The sequence below is a fragment of the Leptonychotes weddellii genome, chromosome 6 (genome assembly GCF_054177405.1).
Source record: "Leptonychotes weddellii isolate Sample4059 chromosome 6, ASM5417740v2, whole genome shotgun sequence".
Lineage (NCBI taxonomy): Eukaryota > Metazoa > Chordata > Mammalia > Carnivora > Phocidae > Leptonychotes > Leptonychotes weddellii.
In genome coordinates this window covers 49,196,644-49,216,067 of record NC_138374.1, presented here as the reverse complement: position 1 = coordinate 49,216,067, position 19,424 = coordinate 49,196,644, and the positions used below count along the sequence as shown (strand labels likewise).

The 19,424-nt window shown below is 53.6% G+C and overlaps 2 protein-coding genes across 5 annotated transcripts in view; one reads left to right on the top strand and one right to left on the bottom strand.

Annotated features, from left to right (window-relative positions):
- LOC102736847 (cadherin-23) overlaps positions 1–4,828 on the top strand; it is a 75,427-nt gene extending 70,599 nt beyond the window's left edge. Inside the window, exons 28-36 of one of the 4 annotated variants that reach the window (XM_081824086.1) lie at positions 222–319; positions 744–864; positions 945–1,024; positions 1,162–1,202; positions 1,323–1,425; positions 1,910–2,039; positions 2,239–2,361; positions 2,768–2,872; positions 3,735–4,828. In XM_081824086.1, the coding sequence (XP_081680212.1) occupies positions 222–319; positions 744–864; positions 945–1,024; positions 1,162–1,202; positions 1,323–1,425; positions 1,910–2,039; positions 2,239–2,361; positions 2,768–2,872; positions 3,735–4,061 (1,128 nt within the window). In that variant the 3' untranslated portion in view covers positions 4,062–4,828. The remainder of the gene's footprint in view (positions 1–221; positions 320–743; positions 865–944; positions 1,025–1,161; positions 1,203–1,322; positions 1,426–1,909; positions 2,040–2,238; positions 2,362–2,767; positions 2,873–3,734) is intronic. The other 3 variants (XM_081824087.1, XM_031019983.2, XM_031019980.2) reach the window with 3 other exon arrangements.
- Positions 4,829–5,037: 209 nt separating this feature from the next.
- Positions 5,038–19,424, bottom strand: part of PSAP (prosaposin) — a 34,160-nt gene continuing 19,773 nt past the window's right edge. The window contains exons 3-14 of the mRNA XM_006748880.3: positions 18,172–18,246; positions 17,460–17,585; positions 16,218–16,418; positions 15,485–15,628; positions 14,177–14,233; positions 10,256–10,387; positions 8,679–8,774; positions 8,196–8,382; positions 7,955–8,112; positions 7,559–7,639; positions 7,213–7,320; positions 5,038–6,162 (exon numbers count right to left, since the gene is read on the bottom strand). Coding sequence (XP_006748943.1) covers positions 6,127–6,162; positions 7,213–7,320; positions 7,559–7,639; positions 7,955–8,112; positions 8,196–8,382; positions 8,679–8,774; positions 10,256–10,387; positions 14,177–14,233; positions 15,485–15,628; positions 16,218–16,418; positions 17,460–17,585; positions 18,172–18,246 — 1,401 coding nt within the window. The 3' untranslated portion in view covers positions 5,038–6,126. The remainder of the gene's footprint in view (positions 6,163–7,212; positions 7,321–7,558; positions 7,640–7,954; positions 8,113–8,195; positions 8,383–8,678; positions 8,775–10,255; positions 10,388–14,176; positions 14,234–15,484; positions 15,629–16,217; positions 16,419–17,459; positions 17,586–18,171; positions 18,247–19,424) is intronic.

Sequence of the window (19,424 nt, the reverse complement as noted above, 5' to 3'; positions counted from 1 at the left end):
TGGCCTCGGAAAAGTCCTTCCACGTCTCTGGCCCTCAGTAGCCTCACCTATAAAATGGGGCTAATAATAGTGCCCAGGCCCATGCAGTGAAGTGATTGGCATCATGCTTGGTCCTCAGGGAGCACTCAGCAGCGATGCGTTTATTGGCAGGGCAGGCCAGGAGGGGTTCCCCATCCCATTCCTTGCTCCTGCCACAGCCCACCATGCCCCCTCTCGCCTAGTTCCATGTGGACAAGAAGGGTCGGGTGAACTTCGCACAGACCGAGCTGCTCATCCATGTGGTGAACCGCGATACCAACCGCATCCTGGACGTGGACCGGTGGGTGGGGTCTGTGCTCAGACCGTCGGCCCGACCTCCCTGCCCTGGAGTTGGGGAGGGACCCCCCCAGGGACCCCCCCCAAAGGAGGCAGATAACACCATCAGGCTGGCTGTGGGGGGGTTCCCCCCTCAGCAGGGCCAGTAGAGAATAGTTTGGGGGTGTCCTCCACCCCTCTGAGCCTTACTCTCCCCCTCTGTAAAATGCCAAGTACTACATGGATGGCGAGGAGCAAGCAGGATCTTGTGTTGAGGGGTGGTGAACCCTATAAGATACAAAGCTATTCTAGCTGGGTGGGATCTGATCTTGCAAGGCTTGGTGGGGTTGAATTTGGGAGTCAGAGGCAAGAGCTCTGCAGACCTTTCTGCGTGGGACAAGCTCTTAAGGAATGGCTGAGGGGAGCTGAGGCCCTTGCCCCTTGCACAGGGTGATCCAGATGATTGACGAGAACAAGGAGCAGCTACGGAATCTCTTCCGGAACTACAACGTTCTGGATGTGCAGCCTGCCATCTCTGTCCGGCTGCCCGACGACATGTCCGCCCTGCAGGTAGTCCTGGTGGCACCCAGCCCCGCCACCCCTCTGCCCTGGGTGCTCTTGCCCACTCATGCCTGGCCCCACTCCCCCAGATGGCGATCATTGTCCTGGCCATTCTCCTCTTCTTGGCGGCCATGCTCTTCATCCTCATGAACTGGTACTACAGGACTGTGTGAGTGACCCCCACCTCCCTGCCCTGGGACAGGCTGACCAGCCCTGCTCCTGGGACAGTCACAGAGGTAGGCAGGGCCCTGAGATGCCAGCCCTGCCCAGCCTCCTTCACCAGCCCCTCTCTCTGCTTCCCTCCAGACACAAGAGGAAGCTCAAAGCCATTGTGGCTGGCTCAGCAGGTGAGCAAGGGCTGTGATGGGGGGTGGGGTGGGGGGGCTGAGAGGGCAGGAGGGGCCCCGAGGGGCCTAGAGTGCCTGCCTAGGCCTCACAAGGCTGGCTCGGCTCCCCCGGCCCAGCAGGGTGCACCCCTCCCCTCCATGCCCCAGCACTTCTCCCTACAGGGAACCGTGGTTTCATCGACATCATGGACATGCCCAACACCAACAAGTATTCCTTTGATGGGTAAGTGGGGTCCCTGAGCCCTCAGGGTGCACTTTGGGGAGGCCTGCCCAGGACCCAGTTGGAGTAGGTTCTCTACCACCCCTCAAGCTCTGAGGGACCAGACTAGCTAAAACTTGGGGTGGTGGTGCCCCCTAGTGGGCCAGTCACCCTTCTCCACACTCAGAAACTATTGGCTGAGCTGGGATCCATACCCTAATTGGGCCCCAGTGCCAGGGGACATAGACTTTGGATACCACATGCAGAGTGAGGCCGCTGGACCCAAGCTGATCCAGACTGACACGTCGCCCTGGTTCCTGCAGGATCCTAGTGTGGGGAGGGTGCACCCCTGAGGACCACAGGCAAGGGGCCTCCTTCTCATGGCCCTGAACCACCAGTCCCATGCTGGCCAGGGAAGAGGGCAGGGGTTAGTGGGGAAGCTACAAGAGCATCTGTGCACTCAGGCTGTCCCTCCTCACTCCAACCCTCCACCACCCCCAACATGCAGAGCCAACCCCGTGTGGCTGGATCCTTTCTGTCGGAACCTGGAGCTGGCTGCCCAGGCTGAGCATGAGGACGACCTGCCGGAGAACCTGAGTGAGATCGCAGACCTATGGAATAGCCCCACCCGCACCCATGTGAGCCGGGGCCAGAGCTGGGGGCTGGGGGACAGTCGTGAGGGATGGGGTGGAGGTAAAGCAGGTCTTGGCCACTGCTCGCCAAGGAGCTGGGTTCCGGGGGTGGGGGTGGGGGGATTGTATCCACTGCTCCGGGTGTGTATGTACACGTTTGTGCATGCAGTCTACCTCTGCTCCAGTTCATGTTCTCTCTCCCCAGGGAACTTTTGGGCGTGAACCGGCAGCAGTCAAGCCTGATGATGACCGGTACCTGCGGGCAGCCATCCAGGAGTATGACAACATTGCCAAGCTGGGCCAGATCATTCGGGAGGGACCCATCAAGGTGAGTCCTCCCTGCAGGCTCCTGCACCACACCCCCTCAGGGCCCTGCATCCAGACCTCTGACCGCACTAGGACTAGCTGCAGAGGATACAGGAATGGGGGAGGATCCTGGGAAACAACTTTTCCACCTCTAGGCTCAGCTAGAACTGGGCAAGAGTGACTGCGCAGAAAGAGGGGCCCGGGCACCGGGCTGATGGGGAGCTGCTTCAGCCTGCAGTGGTCTGGAGCCCACGTGGGTCTGGCTGGTCACTGTCACCAGCAAGCTCTGCCCCCAATCCTCTACCCTTGGATCAGGTGCCTGTGCACCCTAGACTACTAGCACCTTCCATCACCCCCATCAGAGTTAGTGAGGGGTGTGGCAAGCAGGGGAGGGCCTTGGTGGGGGGTTAACCCTCTCCCTCCCCCAGGGCTCGCTGCTCAAGGTGGTCCTGGAGGATTACCTGCGGCTCAAAAAGCTCTTTGCACAGCGGATGGTGCAAAAAGCCTCCTCCTGCCACTCCTCCATCTCTGAGGTAGCCGGGCGGGCCCGGAGCTGTGTGCTGTGCCCCAGCGCTGGGGGTGCTCATTCCCTCCCTCCCTCTCTCTCTCAATCTCTCTCCCCAGCCACCTTCATCCTTCTCAGTCTCTAGAGTTCAGCAGCCAGGGCCAAAGACAGCAATGGGTGGGGTCCAGGAAGTCTACTTGCTGGGCTCCACAATGGGCTTTCCCAGGGTGGGTACTGGGGAGTGTTTCTCAGACTTGAGGGGCCCAAGAAGATGCCCTGAAGGAGTGATGTCCTATAGGAAACTGGCTCAGGGTCAAATGGGTCTATATAGGTTTGTTTGCCTGCAGTAATGTCAACACTTTAAGAACTCAGACTTTATTTAAAAACCCAGATTTCCAATTGGGCCAACAATTCCCAAATGGAATAGGCCAGAGCTAACAGTTCCACACGGGACAAAAGTGCCACATGGTGAATTTCCACTATATCCTGTCACCCCTCCAACTTCACTTGTGGACACTCCCTACCTGGCCAGAGTGGATCCTGTTTGAGGACAGACTGGTAACAAATCCAGATCCCAAAACTGCATCACAGGATCTTTATAGACCATTAAATACACAGAATTCAAGATTCTCATGGGAAGCCCACGTTCTAAGAACACCACCCTAAGTGTCCGTGGTGCCCCCTTTGTACCCAGTTTGAGAAACACTGTTATCAGCTGACAGGCCTACTGCAGCTCGAGCCCTGAGTGCCTTGCAGTCACCTGTGTGCGGGAGGGAAGAAACAGTGACACAGCAGGTGTGATTCTGAGGCCAGCCACCTGCTCAGCCCTTGGGCATGGCCCTGAGCCTGGGCGGGTCCCAGAGCCGCGGGCGGATCCTGGCCTCTTGCAGCTGATCCAGACGGAGCGGGAGGAGGAGCCAGGGGAGCGCAGCCCCGCCCAGGGCAGCCTGCGCTTCCGCCACAAGCCGCCCACAGAGCTGAAGGGGCCCGACGGCAGCCACATGGTGCACGGCAGCACTGGCACGCTGCTGGCCACCGACCTTAACAGCCTGCCCGAGGACGACCAGAAGGGGCTGGGCCGCTCGCTGGAGACCCTGACCACGGCGGAAGCCAGTGCCTTCGAGCGCAACGCCCGCACGGAGTCGGCCAAATCCACGCCCCTGCACAAGCTTCGTGATGTGATCCTGGAGAGCCCCCTGGAGATCACAGAGCTATGACCAGACGGGGGGGCCTCGCTGGTGTCCCCCATCCTCCCGGGGCAGGGCAGAGCAGGACCACAGTGTGGGCCCCTCCCCAGGCCGGCCAGGGCTGTCCCACCTCGGGCTGGCCTGGTGGAGCCCGCTCTGGTTGCTCAGACTCCGCTTCTGCCAGACGCCCATTCAGCACCTGACATCTACCTTCATAAAATTTGTTATTTTTTTAAGAAAACCAAACAAAAATGATAAGCATCTAAGGACAAGGTAAGGAGGGTCACTGGGGACCCAGGAGTCTGAGGACGAACTCAGCCCAGGCTGAGCTCTAAAAAGGCCACGCAGGCCCTCTCCCTCTCCCCTCCCCACATCCCTGTCCATCCCCCACCCTCCCCCGCCCCACGCCTAGCACCAGGGGAGGGAGGCCCAGAGCTGGCTTACCCCACCTGGCCTTGATTCTGACTTCAGTTTAAGTCCCAATGCATTTCTAGCACATCCCCCGGCTGGATACCCAGCTGGGGGCCGTGAGTGATCCCTACCTCCCCACACGGACATGGTCAATGTCAGCGAACTGCGTTCTCTACATTCCACTGGCTTCCCAAACGTGCCGGCTCATAAAGAGAAAGGACTGGTGTTCCCTTGGGTTCTGAATGTAGAGTGTTTGTGTGTATTCCTTTTTTAAATTAAGTTATTCCCTCCACATTTTCCCCTTGATTTTAACTGGTACTCACTGAACGTTTCTGGAATGGTCTGCATCTTAAATAAGAAAAACAACTCACAAGGAGGCAATTCAATTCGTTGTGGCTCAGTAAACTACCCTCGGGGTTGGCCTGGGGCAAGGGGGAGGGGGCCTAGTCAATGGGGGGAATTCTCTTTGCCCACTTTGCTCGCTTTCTGCGGCCAAGAGGGGCCAGAGGACCCTGGACACCCACAGGTCCGTGGCCCTGCAGCAACTCAGAAACCAAACGCTGGCTGAAGTGTTACAGAAGCACTCAGGCTCAGGTCTGGTTAACAGACTTTATTTATTGTTAAATCACAGAAACTTTAGTGCAAAACGAATCAAAAAAGTCATTAAGTCCATTTAATAGCAACTGCATGTCTCGCTGTCTCCTGGCAACTAGAAGTGGGGCAGAAGAGGAGGCCCAATGGGAGAGACAGGCGGCAGCCAAGGCCCCGGGACAGCACCCCCAGCACCCCTCTACCTGACAGAGGCTTAGGAGCTTCTCATCCACATTTACATCCACATTTATCTGACGGCCAGAAAGACCAGCTAGGAAATGGGGGATGGAGGTGAGGGGCCGGGAGGCACTAGAGACGCACAAAGCAAGGCTCCAGCGGCTGGGTGGACACGAGAGCAAGCAGGCGGCCACTGCTGTCCACACACACACACACACATACATACACGCCAGGCCCACAGGACCTGCACGTGGAGCTAGCAGACGACATTCAGACAGGTTTCCCCCTCCCACCCAGATCCAAAGAACCCCGACCAAGGCATCACCAGGAAAGACAGCCCAAAGCTGAATTGGAGGGTGACCCGGGGACAGCGACCCCGAGACCCACCCAGGCCTCCTGAGCAGATGCCTCCCGAATCTCCCCTACGGTGAGAACTACGTGGTTTTAAAAAGCCTCTATTCTGAGCCTCTGATCTTTCATGTAACACTACCTTTGTTCTGCTTCTCTGGAGCGGCCCAGGAAGAGGGGAGGTCCCTGCTGAGGGATAAGCAGAGGGCTCAGAACAAGGCCCCAGCCAACAGGATGGAGAGCCTTCTGTCAAACAGCTCTGGCTCGCGCCAGCCCCCAGAGCCCCCCACCACCTCCTCCAGGGAACCACCACACAAGGGCAGGCTGAAAGCCCTCCAGTGCACGGTCCATCCTCACCCGTCTAGGCAAAGGAAACGGACAGTGAAGCAGCGGGGCAGCTGCAGGCCAGGCGCCTCCCGCACGGACAGCAATGCTACGGGGGACAGGAAGGAAGGGAGGGAAAGGGAACCTATTTTTATAACAGAGTCAACAGATGGGAGTGTTCACTGCCCCAGACACACAAGTAGGAAAAGATGCTGCAGTTTCTCCAAGATGGAACGTCCCCCTTCTAGTTCCACACGTGACGTTTGCAATGCTCCACAGCCTGACGGGAGAGAGGAAGCTGGACTTAGTCTTCATGTGACAAACTCTACTCCTGGCCTGTTCCTGCAGCAGACATCACCCAAAAATGGAACTTGTTCTCCTGTCCTAGTCAGCTGGACAGCACCCCACTTACAACTGGGGAGCATGTGGCCCCCGAGCGTCACCGACTCCTAAGGCAAGAGTCCAGAGCAGCAGCTGCAGAGCCCCTGAGTGTTTTACAGGTGAGCACCCATGCAGGAGGGCCCGGGACCCCTCCACCTGGTTACAGGCGGAGTCCCAGCGTTCAGCAGGCGGCATGGAGGCCCCCAAGGCAGAACTCACCCAAAAGAGTGCACCCCGGCTCAGGCCTTGAGAACAGTGGCCCCACAGGCCCCTTCACCCAGGATGGCAGCAGGGACCTACTCCTGCCGACTGTGCTATGCGCTGGGGCCGGCGGGGCAAGGAGCTGGACACGGCCAGGTGGGCATCACTGCCCCTTCCCCGCAGGAGCCCAAACTGATGGCATCCAGACCAGCGGCCACGCCCCACTGGTCATGAGGAACCCGCTGGAGTAAGAAGAAGCTGCGCAAAAGCACATTAAGTAGCTGGCTGGTCCACCCGTCCCCACCCGAGCGAGCAGTGTGGTGCGCACCACTGGGGGCGGCCCAGCCAGGGCGGCGCCACAGGCCCTGGAACCGCCGGGCAGGCACCACGCCTCAGGGCCACTCAAGAACAACGGCTCGGCCTTGGTGAAGACTCAGGCCAGGCTCCAGCCAAGACTGACCCCAGGGAGAGGAGGACTTGTGCAATCTCTAGGGTGGCCTCATGCGAATCCGATCCTGACCCTGTCAGAAGGGAACCGCAAAAACAAGGAAGCAGAAGCAAAAAAACACTAAAAAATACCCCCACCCTTACTTCTCAAAGGCAAGAATGTCATCAGTCCTCCTGCCTTTGCTGGGCGGCCTCAAATAAGCCTAGCCGCTGCTCTGGGCCTCCGTGTTTTCCCTGACACGAAGGCCAGCTAGAGCTCCCACCCCAGGCTTATCCCAGGAGCGGCGGCCGAGCTACTCACATTGCACTCGGCTGCTGCCTCCATGCTCCGGCACCAGTAGCTGGGGCCCCACACACACTTCTCGGTTCCCAAAAGAGGCTTATGGGCTGCAGGGCAGGCTCCAATTTTCTATGTGGTGAAAATGGGGAAGACTTAGATCTGCCCTACTGATCCTTTTCAAAACCAGAAATTATCAGCTTCTAGAAGCAGCTAGAACTAGAGCTCGGACATGCACTTCCAAAGTCAGTGCCGCTGAGGGAAGCCCTGTCCTCCTCCCACAGTCCATCCCCAGAGACTCTGGCAGAACCTCAGAGGAGTCCCTGCTCTATGCAGAACCAGCCGGGCCCCACGCTGCCCGGAAGCTTACCAAGCACACGAAGGCAGGGTCCATCACCTCCACCAGGACTTCTATTAGCACGGGCTCGTACTCAGTCACAAACTGATCACACTGTCAGGTAAAAGGCAGACGGGTCCAGGTTGAGGCGTGCCCATGCAGAGTGGAGGCATAAAAGAAGGGGCGCTACGCACGCTCTGCCAGCCCAGCACCCCCTTCCCAGATGCCCCCACCCACCCACACTCAGCCTCCCCTCAGCTGCTCCCATTACTGCCCCCTCGGCGGCTCCCCTTGAGCCAACAGACTCCTCTAAGAAATGGCTAGTTCTCCCTGAAAACTTCAATCGGGGGCACAATCGAGGAGCTACCCCAGCCTTTGCACTCTGCAGGCAGGTTTGGACCTTCTGGCCTAAAGCAGCCCAGGGCGTACCTGCTTCTGGTATGGCTCGGGCAGGAAGCTGCAGCCTTTCTCGAGAGCAGACAGGATCTCCTGCTTCGTGCTGTTTTTCTCCAGGTTGTTGTCCAAATAGGTCACCAGCTTCTTGCACACCTCACAGAAGCCACCGTCCCTGGGCTGAATCACATGGACTACACACAGGAGCACAGGCTCAGTGCCGGCAGGGCCCTCCCGAGCCCCAGGGGCCGGCCAGCCGCCCCCTCACCCCGCTCACCAGGCAGCACAGGCAGCCCCTGGCTGGAGCACAGATGGAGCATGCTGCACACGATCTCAGGGCTTGCCTCCTGCAGGAGGATCGACAGGATGGAGGCGCCGTAAGTGTCCACCACCTCCTGGCACTCTTCGGATAAGGATGTAGGCAACTTTGAGCACACTTTATCCAAAGCGTGAAGTATTTCTTCCTGAAACACAGAACAAGAGGACCCTACTAGAAGAGAGGCTGGAAATTCAGGGCTGGGAAAGAATCTCAGAATACTAACATGACCAGGAAACCAGCCCACAGCCAGGTGCTATTTCCTCCCCACAAAGACGAGACCTACAAAGCAGCCCAACCCCAGCCCAGAGGGACCCACCGGTGGGCGGCCGGTGTGCGGATTCCCAGAGCTGGTGTCCAATGCTGGCAAGGGCCAAGCCCACCTCTCTGCTGGTTCTGCCACTAGGGAACAGGAACACCCTAGCATTCTAGAAATGCACATACCTCAGTCCTGTTGTTGTCAATGAGCTTGACCACCTCCTTCACCACGTACTCGCACACCTCGCAGTAAACATTAGCCTTCGCCTGGACCATGTCCTTCTGTGGGAAGGGCAGGAGAGCACTTTAATGCTGAGACCCTCACCTCATGCCCCCTGGGTCCTGCTAGCAGCTCTAAAGGGGAAGGGACACCCTGTGGCCAGGGACAGGAGAATGTCACACACAGGGTGGCTTCCTCCCAGTGTCCAAGTTCCTGTCCCTGCTGGTTTTACGTGGTGGGAGACCCATCCCTTTGCCTAGTGCTCTACCACCACCACCTCCCACCACGTACCCCCAACCCCACAGAAAAACCAGGAATTCATACTTCAGGAAGACAGAAGCAATAAAACCTGCTTCGAAAACCCCAAAGAGCAGGCCACATGATGTATCTTATCTGGTCACCATCATTTCAGCGTTCCAGAGTCATTTTGGGAAGGTGGGTGGGGGTGCAGGGCAGAGTGAGGACTCACTACCTGTCCGCCGTTTACAAGACAGAGCTTTAAACACATTTCTGGTCTGCTCCTGTGTTTCACGTCTCACGAGTACCTGAGACTGCTTTCCCAGAGCCAGCCTCTAATAAAGTAATACTGCTAAACACACCCTTCTGTGACAGTAGACACATCTCCATCTCTGCTGTCCAGGAGAGCAGCACGGACCACACTTGAAACGTGGCCAGGGCAACCACGGAACTGAACGGTTTTAAATTCTGTGTGATTTTATTTAAACGTAGTAGTCACGTGCGGCTACAATGTAAGCTGTAACTCTCCTTCATCTCCTCTGGCTATCAATTCAGTCAGCAAAACAGGGCACTTCTGCCTCCCCAACTCCATCTGACTCCTTAACCGGGTGGTACAGACACCACACATGCTGAGGAAGGACAGCAGAGGGAGACAAGACCGCTAAAGGTCAGGTGACACGGAAGTTCCGGAATAAGAAGCACATGCGTGTGCCACGTGGTAAAACGTCATGGGGCCTGGGCCCTTTTAAGAACTAAAGCGGGAGCCACATGAACACCGGGACAAGTCTGTTGACTCCTCCAGGTGAACGGTTTCAGGACTCAGTCCCTAACACACTGCTGGGCCCGTAACAGGTGCTGAACGTGAACTGCTCGGGGAATACGGTGGCTCTTTACCAAATGAAGGGCCCTAGGGAAACCACACACACCCCCATGCTCGCAAGCAGCACACCGAGAGGCTTGTGTGTGAGCCCTGGGTGTCCTGGGAACATGAGGTTTGCGCTGCGGTGATGGTGGGCAGGGCGGAGGGGCAGAAACGTGTCAGAGGAGGTTGTAGACATGCTGCAGATGGAGGCTGATCCCATGGAGCAGACGGGTTCATAACCAAGGAAATAAACGTACTCAGGGCCGGGAGCGGGACACTGTACTTGCACAGGGACACCATACACTAATGAATGGTCTCAAACTCAAATCCCTTTAGGAGTCGGCAGGGAACCAAACAAGCATGTGCCTCACAGAATGTGGTACAATGTGGAGTGGCCTGGGCATGACACGGCCCTGGCCAGGACAACACGATGCCACCAGGTACCTTAATGGGCTCCACCAGTTCCAACGCAGGGATGATGTTCTCTGAGACCACTTTGGCAGGGATCAGAGTCTGCATGGGCATCTCCTTCACTTGGTCGCAGAACCCAACCAGGCCACAAATCTCCTTGGGTTGCTGAGAAGGCACAGAAACAGCAGTCAGATGCAGGCCCGCACCCACCATCCCCTCAGTCCCACCGTCTACACACAAAGGTCGGGGTGCTGGGGGAGCACCCTGGTCACAGCATCAAGACTGACTCCCAAAACAGCAAAGACTCCATGTTAAATCTCAAGGGACTCCTGTAAGTGCAGATGTACCAGTTTCACATGGGGAGGAGGCCACACAAAGCTCCGAAGGGAGAGCAGACAAAACCGCTGTCCCTGCTCTAGCCAGGAGCACCCCAGGGAAGTTAGACTTCTGGCACCTGTTTCCTTTTCACAGGCAATCACAGCCTCTCCGAGGACACCTGGTCTGCTCTAGAACCTGTTTCTCGGTCGAGCTGGTTCACTCTCAGGAGGAAATAAGCTGCATGTTCTTTCTAGAGAAGGAACCACCATGCCCACAAACTAACAGAAAGCCAAATGTCTTAGATCTTTCAGTGTTAGGACCGTTTTAAGAAAAAATGGTTGACTTTTTAAAAAAACCACATTCTATTTTTACGACTGCACAAACACAGTATACACAAAACCCCAATGCCCCCAACCGATGAATTCTTTCAGGTCACAGAAGCTCCAGACTGATCCCCTTTCCCATTCAGACACCAAACCACAGGGAACTAGGTAATTTGGACATCTTGACCATTTCACCATGATGATGGCCAAGAGTGAGAAAAGCATACATGCTCTGTATACTTTGTGAACCAAATACAACCAGCACCTAGCTCTGGGCCTGATGGCAATTGCCTCCCACCACCAAACCATAGAGCCAGCAGGATAGGACTGCTAACACGAGACCTGTTAATGCAAGAGAGCTAGACCATGGCTATTGTTCACCTTGTTTTAATATCGAGAAGTCTCTAAAATTAAGTAAGATTGAGGAAGTCTGAAAGTATCCTAAATATTCTGTCTCTGGCACACTTTAAGAATGGGGAGAAAACCAGAATGGGGCCAAAGACACAGCAAGCTTTTTAGAAAAAAGACAAAGACTCAGGAGGTGTGTGGCTGCTTTTGTCTCAAACTTTGTTCTACTTCCTCCTTGGGGCAGCCCGGGTGAAAATGCGGGCATTTCAGCCAAAGCCCTCTCCCATTAGACTTCAAAATACCTTTGAAAAATATTTATTCCCATAGAGAGATGCCAGTACTCAGAAGGGGGTACTAGCTCAGTTAAGTACAGTCTGGGAGCATGGTCCCAGTATTATGCAACCATTGGCCTGGCTTTTGAGCCATCTGATGTGGCTCCAGGAGCTGCAGGACCCCATCACCCAGAGGGGAAGAAGCCACAAATCAAGAGATTGTTTCCAACTCTCTGGATCCAACAGATGGGAACAGTCTGCTCACTATTTGGAAATGATTTGCTCATGCAGCAGAAGCATTTCTGGCGTCACAGAAAAGAGGACTAAAGACATGCAATGCTCCCTTGAGTCATGACAGAAACAAGGTGTCCCACCGGAAGTCAGGCCTACAGTTAAGGAGGCCGAGGCCTCTCCGGGGTCACCCGTGGTTCCCCATCATCACACTGGTGGCATGCCCATGGCCAGCTGAGCACTGGTTTTTACCCGGAGTCCAAGGCCCTGCTGGCTTCCCTTTCTGGTCCCTTGAAGGGGAGAGGAGAACCCCAGTACCTCAAGTATTAAATCACAGGAGAGAGATGCAGAAGCTCCCCCACCAGCCTATTAACACAGATCATGCCGTTAAAAAAATAAAAAATGAGCAAAATAACTACAACAAGCAGCAGACCACTACTACAAGCAAATTCCCCATCACATACCTGATCCTGCTGTTGAACAAAAAAACAGGAAATCGGAGATGAAAATAAGAGAAAGGAAACGACACAACAGTTAAGAAAAAATTAAAATAACAACCATCAGTTAACGAAGGTGTAAGTACGTCACCGGAAGTTCAGGGGAAACCTTACAGTCACAAATCAGCAACCTACCTTGTTCCTACTATTTCAAGGGGGCCCTGAAACCTCTTCTGGCCCTCAAGGGACAGACCACACTGTCCAGCTGGTGTGTGCCCTGTCCCCATGCCCCTGACACACCAAATCATACTCAAAACATTGGACAGCAGATCCCAGAAAATGCCAGGTGATGAGGAGCTCTCCATCCTCAGAAGCCTAAGCCCCACATGCCTGCAAGGTGAGAAGCAGCAAAGTGGAACATGACACAGGACTGCCCAAATCAGGGGTGTGTGCTAGAATATAAAATACACCCGGGGGGGGGGGGGCGGGGGGTCAGGGATCCTGCACCACATCCGCTGCTGCCTGGGCAGGCCTCAGGGCAACTTCCCCAGGTAGCCAGATGCTAGCCTGGAAGGCCGATTTGACAAAAGATCAAAAGCCTTACCCTTTGATTCAGCAATTCCAGTTCTAGTTATCTGTACTATGGGAGAAAAGGGGATCTGCACAGGCTTTTGAGTCCCAAGACAAACCCCAAAGCCACCTGAACAACCAAAGCAGATGGGTTACGGAAATTATGTTCTACCCAAACAGTAGACTACGCAATCACTTATAAATCATTTATAAGAATGTTTAACGACCAGTACATTCAGAAGCAAAATAATGCAAACTACAAAGTTTAAAGTAATATAAAACCGTACTACCTCACTGTTTTTTTTTTTTTTAAAACCACAAGTGATTTGTGATTTGGGAAGTATCATCCGTGTTTGCAAAAAACGTCTGTGTAGTCTATCTTTTAGGATGAGAAAATTTTTAGTTAGCTATGAGGAAGCAGTTAACCAAATCAAAATCAAAGGCTTTTTATTTCCTACTCTAGCACTCTAGCTGTGTGTCTCTGTAAGCTGCCTCTGAAGTATTTTTAGAACAAGGCATGGTGTAATCATCCCAAATAAGCTCTCTCGTGCCTGGACGGAGCCCCTGAGCAGTTCCAGCAAGGCCACAGGGTCAATCTTTTACTGTGCTGCTGTCAGCTCTCAGCTCCGCAACTCTGTCGTCGCAGGACAAAATGCGATAAGCATCACTGTGCCCCATTAGAACTTCACAGAAATAGGCAGTGGGCCACAGCCTGCTGACCGCTGGTTAGAGAACATACTCAACATAGTAGAAAGTCAGCAGGATGGAGAGACAGTACAACCCACCCCCTCAGCCCCCGCAGCTTAGATCTCAGGAAGCCAGGGCACGTTCCCAAGTAAGAATCCCTTCAGCCCACCCTGCTCTGAACCACGGTTTTCTGCACGGAGCTAGCTACCCACTGCCACCGCCTATATCTTCTACCCCTAACAACGGAGGGGTGCCCTCACCGCCTGGACGCGGCAGAGGCAAGTGCAGGAGTTACGGACTCCAGCAGCAGCCACGGCTAACACTGCTGCGGGGCAGGACCGACTCTTGGCAGGCAGGGCTCCCTGCACCAGTAAACTCAAGCCGCAATGCAGCAATTCTCAGGCCTGGCCTAGCTCCAGAGCAGACTATTCCCAAGGGTCCCTGGGTAAAAGCCAGATACCAGAAATCTGATGGCCAGCTCAATATACACAGGCCAACTAATAACCACCAGAAAGCCACCAGGGCCATCCTGGGGGTAGAGCTGCCTCAGCCTGTCCCCTGGCTGGGGAAGGTAAAGGGGGGCGGGGGGGGCGGTGCGGAAATGGGACTGAGTTGTGGGTAGAGTCTGCTGGTGGAACAAGGTTCATTGTGACCCAATTCATTATCTGAAGGGAGAAAAGGAAAACTAAACCATGTAACGCTCACAATCCCGGGAATTGCAAAGTTTGAGGCAAAGAATGCGAGCAGGGAACTTCCCATGGCACCTACCATATGCATCATCATCTGGACGGCGATGTCAGAATACTGGTTGATATAGTTCTTGCACTGGGGAGAGACAAACCAGTTGTTAGTGACACTAACCTCTGCGATCACACACCAAAAACCCAGCATATTCCCAACAATGGCACCACGTGACTGTCACATTTCCAAGAGTACCGTCTTACAAACATCTTGAGATAAAGATGGTAATTTGTTTTTCCTATACCTGATAGGAAAAGGTGTGCAAAGGGTGTGTTTTGAGAATGAGATGAGGTCCTCCAATCTCCTTTTACAGCCCAAACTTGCCCCGAGGTCACAGAGCAACCACTCAGGAGCAATGCGGATTTAATGCAGATTTAAGACATGCTGCTAGGAACCCTACGTGACTTTTCAAACCCACTCATGCATTCCTGGACAAGACTTTAAAGCTGAAATCCAGGAGGAATTCCTGCAGACCCTCACAGAATAGTTCTGGCCACATTGGAGTGCCTCCATGGTGAGAAAGCCAAGGGTAGTTAACAGCCCTCAGACAGGGCTGAATTGGGGAAGCCAAGTTAACCCAGCGATATACAAAGATACTTCAAGGAGGCCAAAAGATTCCCAGAGGAAGTCAACAGAGAAGAACCCAGAGCTCCCAGAACCAGCCATTCCTACCCAAGAAGGCTGCTCTAGATCCCAGACCCATGGAGTTATTACAACCAGCTTCCCTACACCAAGGTTTTTCCGTTACCAGGTACAAAACTTAGCATTTTACAGGTTTTAAACGTCAACTTCACACACATGTGGTTAATGTGAATAGGGTCCAAGAAGTGAAACCCTCTAAGAGACTAACAAAATGAGTTTCTTAGCCTGCAGGACTAACATTCACCAAAGTAAGGAAGGCGTCCCGAGTGAATCTCTTGCAAGCCCCTGCACGGCTTCCCATGCACAGCGCACACTTAGAATTATGACTATACAACAGCCAGGCTTTTAAAAACAAGCTTATAAAGGATTCTAGTGTTGTTTCTTATACGGTGACTAGGAGGAAAACGAATCCTCACAAAAGTGGTCTCCTTCCACTCTTTTATACCAAGTGTTTGGTTACATATACAAATTCAACTAACCAACAAAGTATTTAAGTACCCACCAACTATTCCAGTTGCTTTCTGGGAAAAAGAAAATGGGCGTTGTTTGAACCATCTCTTCCTCAAAGCCCTGGGGTTGGAACTTAAAACGGTACCTCAGTAATTGAAGTTTTCTTGAGTCCCCCGCTCCAATGTCCAGAGCCAAGCTCCCTGGTCCAGCACACCCTCCCATGCATGAAGAGAGAAGGCTTACCATGTCAGCCATGCCGGGCCCCAGGAGGTCACACTGCGCCTTGGCATGGTCCACCAAGGCCTCGACAAAGGTGGAGTTGGTCCTTACGGCATTCTGGATGTCCGTCACCATCTGGATGCAGTCCTGGCAGACGTCCCCACCAGCCTACCGGGGGGAAGGGGGGGGCGGGGGGGGGTGTTTCAGGCCGTAAACACAGCATACTCCTATGGTAACTAAAAGGATCCAAATTCCCAAGACAATTTCCTTATGTGTTCATGACCACAGCACTAGGGGGTGACTTACTGAACAGTTCTGTGTTTTGAAAGTTTTTTGTTTTTGTTTTTAAGTAATGGCTACATCCAACGTGGCGCTCGAACTCACAACCCCAAGATCAAGAGCTACACGCTCCATGGAGTGAGCCAACCAGAGGCCCCAGTTCTGTGTTTTTATAGGCTCTAAAATTATCAACAGGTTAAAATCAATTAGGCATTGATTTCAATAAAACTTAATTGGAACGCAGAGAAGTCTTTGCATACTTTAAATATCCCAAGTTCTTCAGAACCTCCATGGCACAACTATTTGAAGGGTGGCTCGGGTAACTGCAGGGTCAAATGAAGGAATAAGCCCCCAGTTTGAGAAAACACATACACATACACACACACACACACACACACACACACACACAGCCTCTCTCATGTCCCATCTCTACTCCAATCAGAAACAGGGCCCTCAGCGGCTGGGCCTACTGCCTTACCTTCTGCTGGGGCTCGCTGTGGGGGCCGTCCTGAGGGTACAGGAGGAGGGGGATGTTGGCCATAAAGGGAGCCACCACCTCAGCCACATCCATTTCCGGGATCTTATTGGACTCGAGCTGTTTCTGGTGATTCAGTTCTGCCAGATGCTTCTGAAGAGACTCGCAGAGATTGAGGGCAGAGCACACCTCCCCAGGACGGCTCTAGTGGGGAAGTAAGTCCAGCTGGAAATCCTCTTCCCAGAGGAAAACAAAACCACCACCCGGTGCCCCTGAATGAGTCCCTGTCCTTACCTCCTGACCTGACTCATATTCATGCCCTGCTCAAAAACCACCCAACCTGCTCCCCCTCCATCTCCACCTTAGCAAATGGCTCCCCCACCCGGCTCCCAGAAGCTCAAGCCAGAGACCTGGAAGACATTCCTCACTCCTCTCTCTGTTCCTCCCCTCCCTCAGCAGGTACAGCCCATTTCTCCTCTGAAACAGAACGTGCATCTGTCTACCTCCACTGCCCCATCACATCTCACATGGACTGTCCTGCCAGCTTCCCCTCTTCCAACTCCCAACTGGTGGGACCTAGTCCAAACCCTTTACAGAAGGTCACTTCTCCCCTTGAACCCTCCGAGGACTTCCTACTTGCACCTGCAATCCTTAAATAGCGCCTAAAAGGCCTTGCATGGTGTGACCCATGCCACCCTCGCCAAAACCTTGGTCCAGTCTTAGCACACTCCTGCACTGCTGGCCCTGTTTTTTGAACACCTCTTCTTTCTTAGGGTCTTTCTAAATTCCACAAACCCAGCTCCTTGTTTGTGGCTGAAAACCAGTGCAATAGCACGTGGTTTGTGCACAGTAGATGCTTATTTGAATGCAAGCAGAACACCCCTGTAGCTCAGTCCACTTAGGATAAAAACCACAGAAATGAAATAAATTGCATGCTCAAAGGGAGAGCAAAAGATCTGACATGAGTTAGCAAACAGGCACGTATAAATGTTATAGCTGTTTACAATTCCTTCAGTATTCTACATTTCCTGCAACTCTCCCATTTCCTGTACTCTCCCCCAACTGTGAAAGTTACAAGCAGAGTGTTCTGCTGGCCAAAGCCATCTTAGATGTCAAAATTATAGTAACAAGCTGTTGAGAAAATCCAAATCCACGAAAAGACTTTCCACTTTAATCATTCTGTTCTGGTCTGGCACCTCCCTGGGCCCCGGAAGTTCCCTAAAGAGTCTGTTCTCCACCACATACCATTTGTCCTTTAATCATGTCCAGGATGACCGGGAGGTAGGAGTCAACCATCTCTTTGCACGAGGCAGACAAGTTCGGATTAGGCAGCCAGTCACAGGTCTTCTCCAAGTACACGAGTATCTCTTGCTAAAGGGATACAGGCAAGGGTCGGATCAGGATGGACTTCTGCTCTGCACACGACTGAGAGCAGAGGACCTCCACAGCTCCCAGCAAACAGCGGCCTCAGGGAAGAGTCCTGGGAGAGGGCTAGTGGCTGGCCGTGGCTGCACTGGTCAAACAGGCAAAAAGCAGATATTCCTCAAAATGAAGCTGCTCTGGCTGCAGCCTCATGGGCACAGGGAATCCTGGCAGAGATGGCCAAAACAGACCTAAAGGTAGCGACCAGCGATACGAAAATCCCCATCGACCCCGGGCATTTAAACACCGAGGCCAGGGAACAGCAAGCTAGGTCCCACAGCCTGTTTCTGTAGAGCCTGTGGCTCAGGATGGTTTCTACATTTTTAAAGGATACGGGGAAGAAAGAAAAAAAAAATATGTGACAGAAAAAGTATGTGGCTCACAAGATCTGAACTACTTTCTACCTACACCATCCCTTGTTAGACCCCCAAAGCTGCGGACAGCTCGTTTAAGGAACAGATGTACATGACCACATGGTCCCTGCTCACACGTGGTCACTGCTCACACAAGGTCACACATACTCCCGGCAGCTCACCTCGGTGGCATTGTCTTTCAGCATGTCGCCTGCTGCAGTGATGACATCTTTGCATATGTCGCAGGGAAGGGATTTCTAAGAGGAAAGAACATGAGGGAGAGAGATCTGCATTTGCAGGACGTAACGCACACCATGCACAGCTGCAAAGCCCCCCGGCCTCTGTCCTCTTCTATCTAATCGGGGACGTCAGACACACTGGCACATCCTGGTTCCCCAACCTAGATGAAAAGTCCAGGGGAAGGATCAGGGTCAGGCAGGACTGACCAGAACACTCTGTGCTTCTAGGGATAGATACCCTTTCCTTCTTGTACCGTCTACACCTCAGCACACGTGGCACTGGCCAAATGTCAAAATGCTCACAACAGCTCCAGGAGGAAACTGAGGCTTGGAAAGGTGAAAATCAGAGCAGCAGAAATCAGAGAAAACCGGTCATCTGGGGTCAATTACTATCACAGAGTAAAAGGGGGTGCGGCAGAGAAGCCCAGCCGGACACTGGCACTGACTTCCGCACTCTACCTACCTTCCAGCTCCCAGGGGCCGCTCTGCTCTCGTGGAAGCCATACGTCACCACCCCAGAGCTTAGAAACAACATGCCTGTCCCCTGAGAAGCCTGGGCACCCCGGGCCCCATGTGGCCCAGGACATGGCGATTCTAGCTGCTTCTTGAGGCTCATGGGAAGCTCCCTTTTGAGGGCAACTGATTTTGAACCCGTGAAGAAGGAAGGACCTAACAAGTCTGGGTGAGATGAAGGAACACCTGTGAACTTAGCTGCGTTGGAAGAAATCAATTTGAACCTCTGCGCCTTATCAGGCTAATACCGGATGCAGGCAACCATGAAACTGCCCTATCAAAAGAGAAGAGCTAAAGTCCTCCCTTTGTCACATGCTGAATTTGAAAAGAGGAAGCCGTATTAAAAACAAGATGAGAAGCAAATTAGAAACCAAATCAGAAAGTAATTTTGGCCACAGAGGGTAGTGTTTCAGCGAATTCAGAAACTATTTCTAAAAGAACAGGGTCTTTAATTGTTCTTCTCTTAATGAAGCAGCACTAGTGGCCGCTGATGACAAGTTTTACACCTGGAATTCCACACAGTCAGGGGTGGCACATCCCGGAGCAAGCCACACGCATGTTGGGCAGTCAGCTGGTAGAGCCAACAAAGCTCAGGCGTCTCCTGAGGGTTCAGGTCGCAGGAAGAATGCACTTGAGCTTTGTCATCTCAGAGTATTCCCCATGAATGTAAGGAGCCCCACATT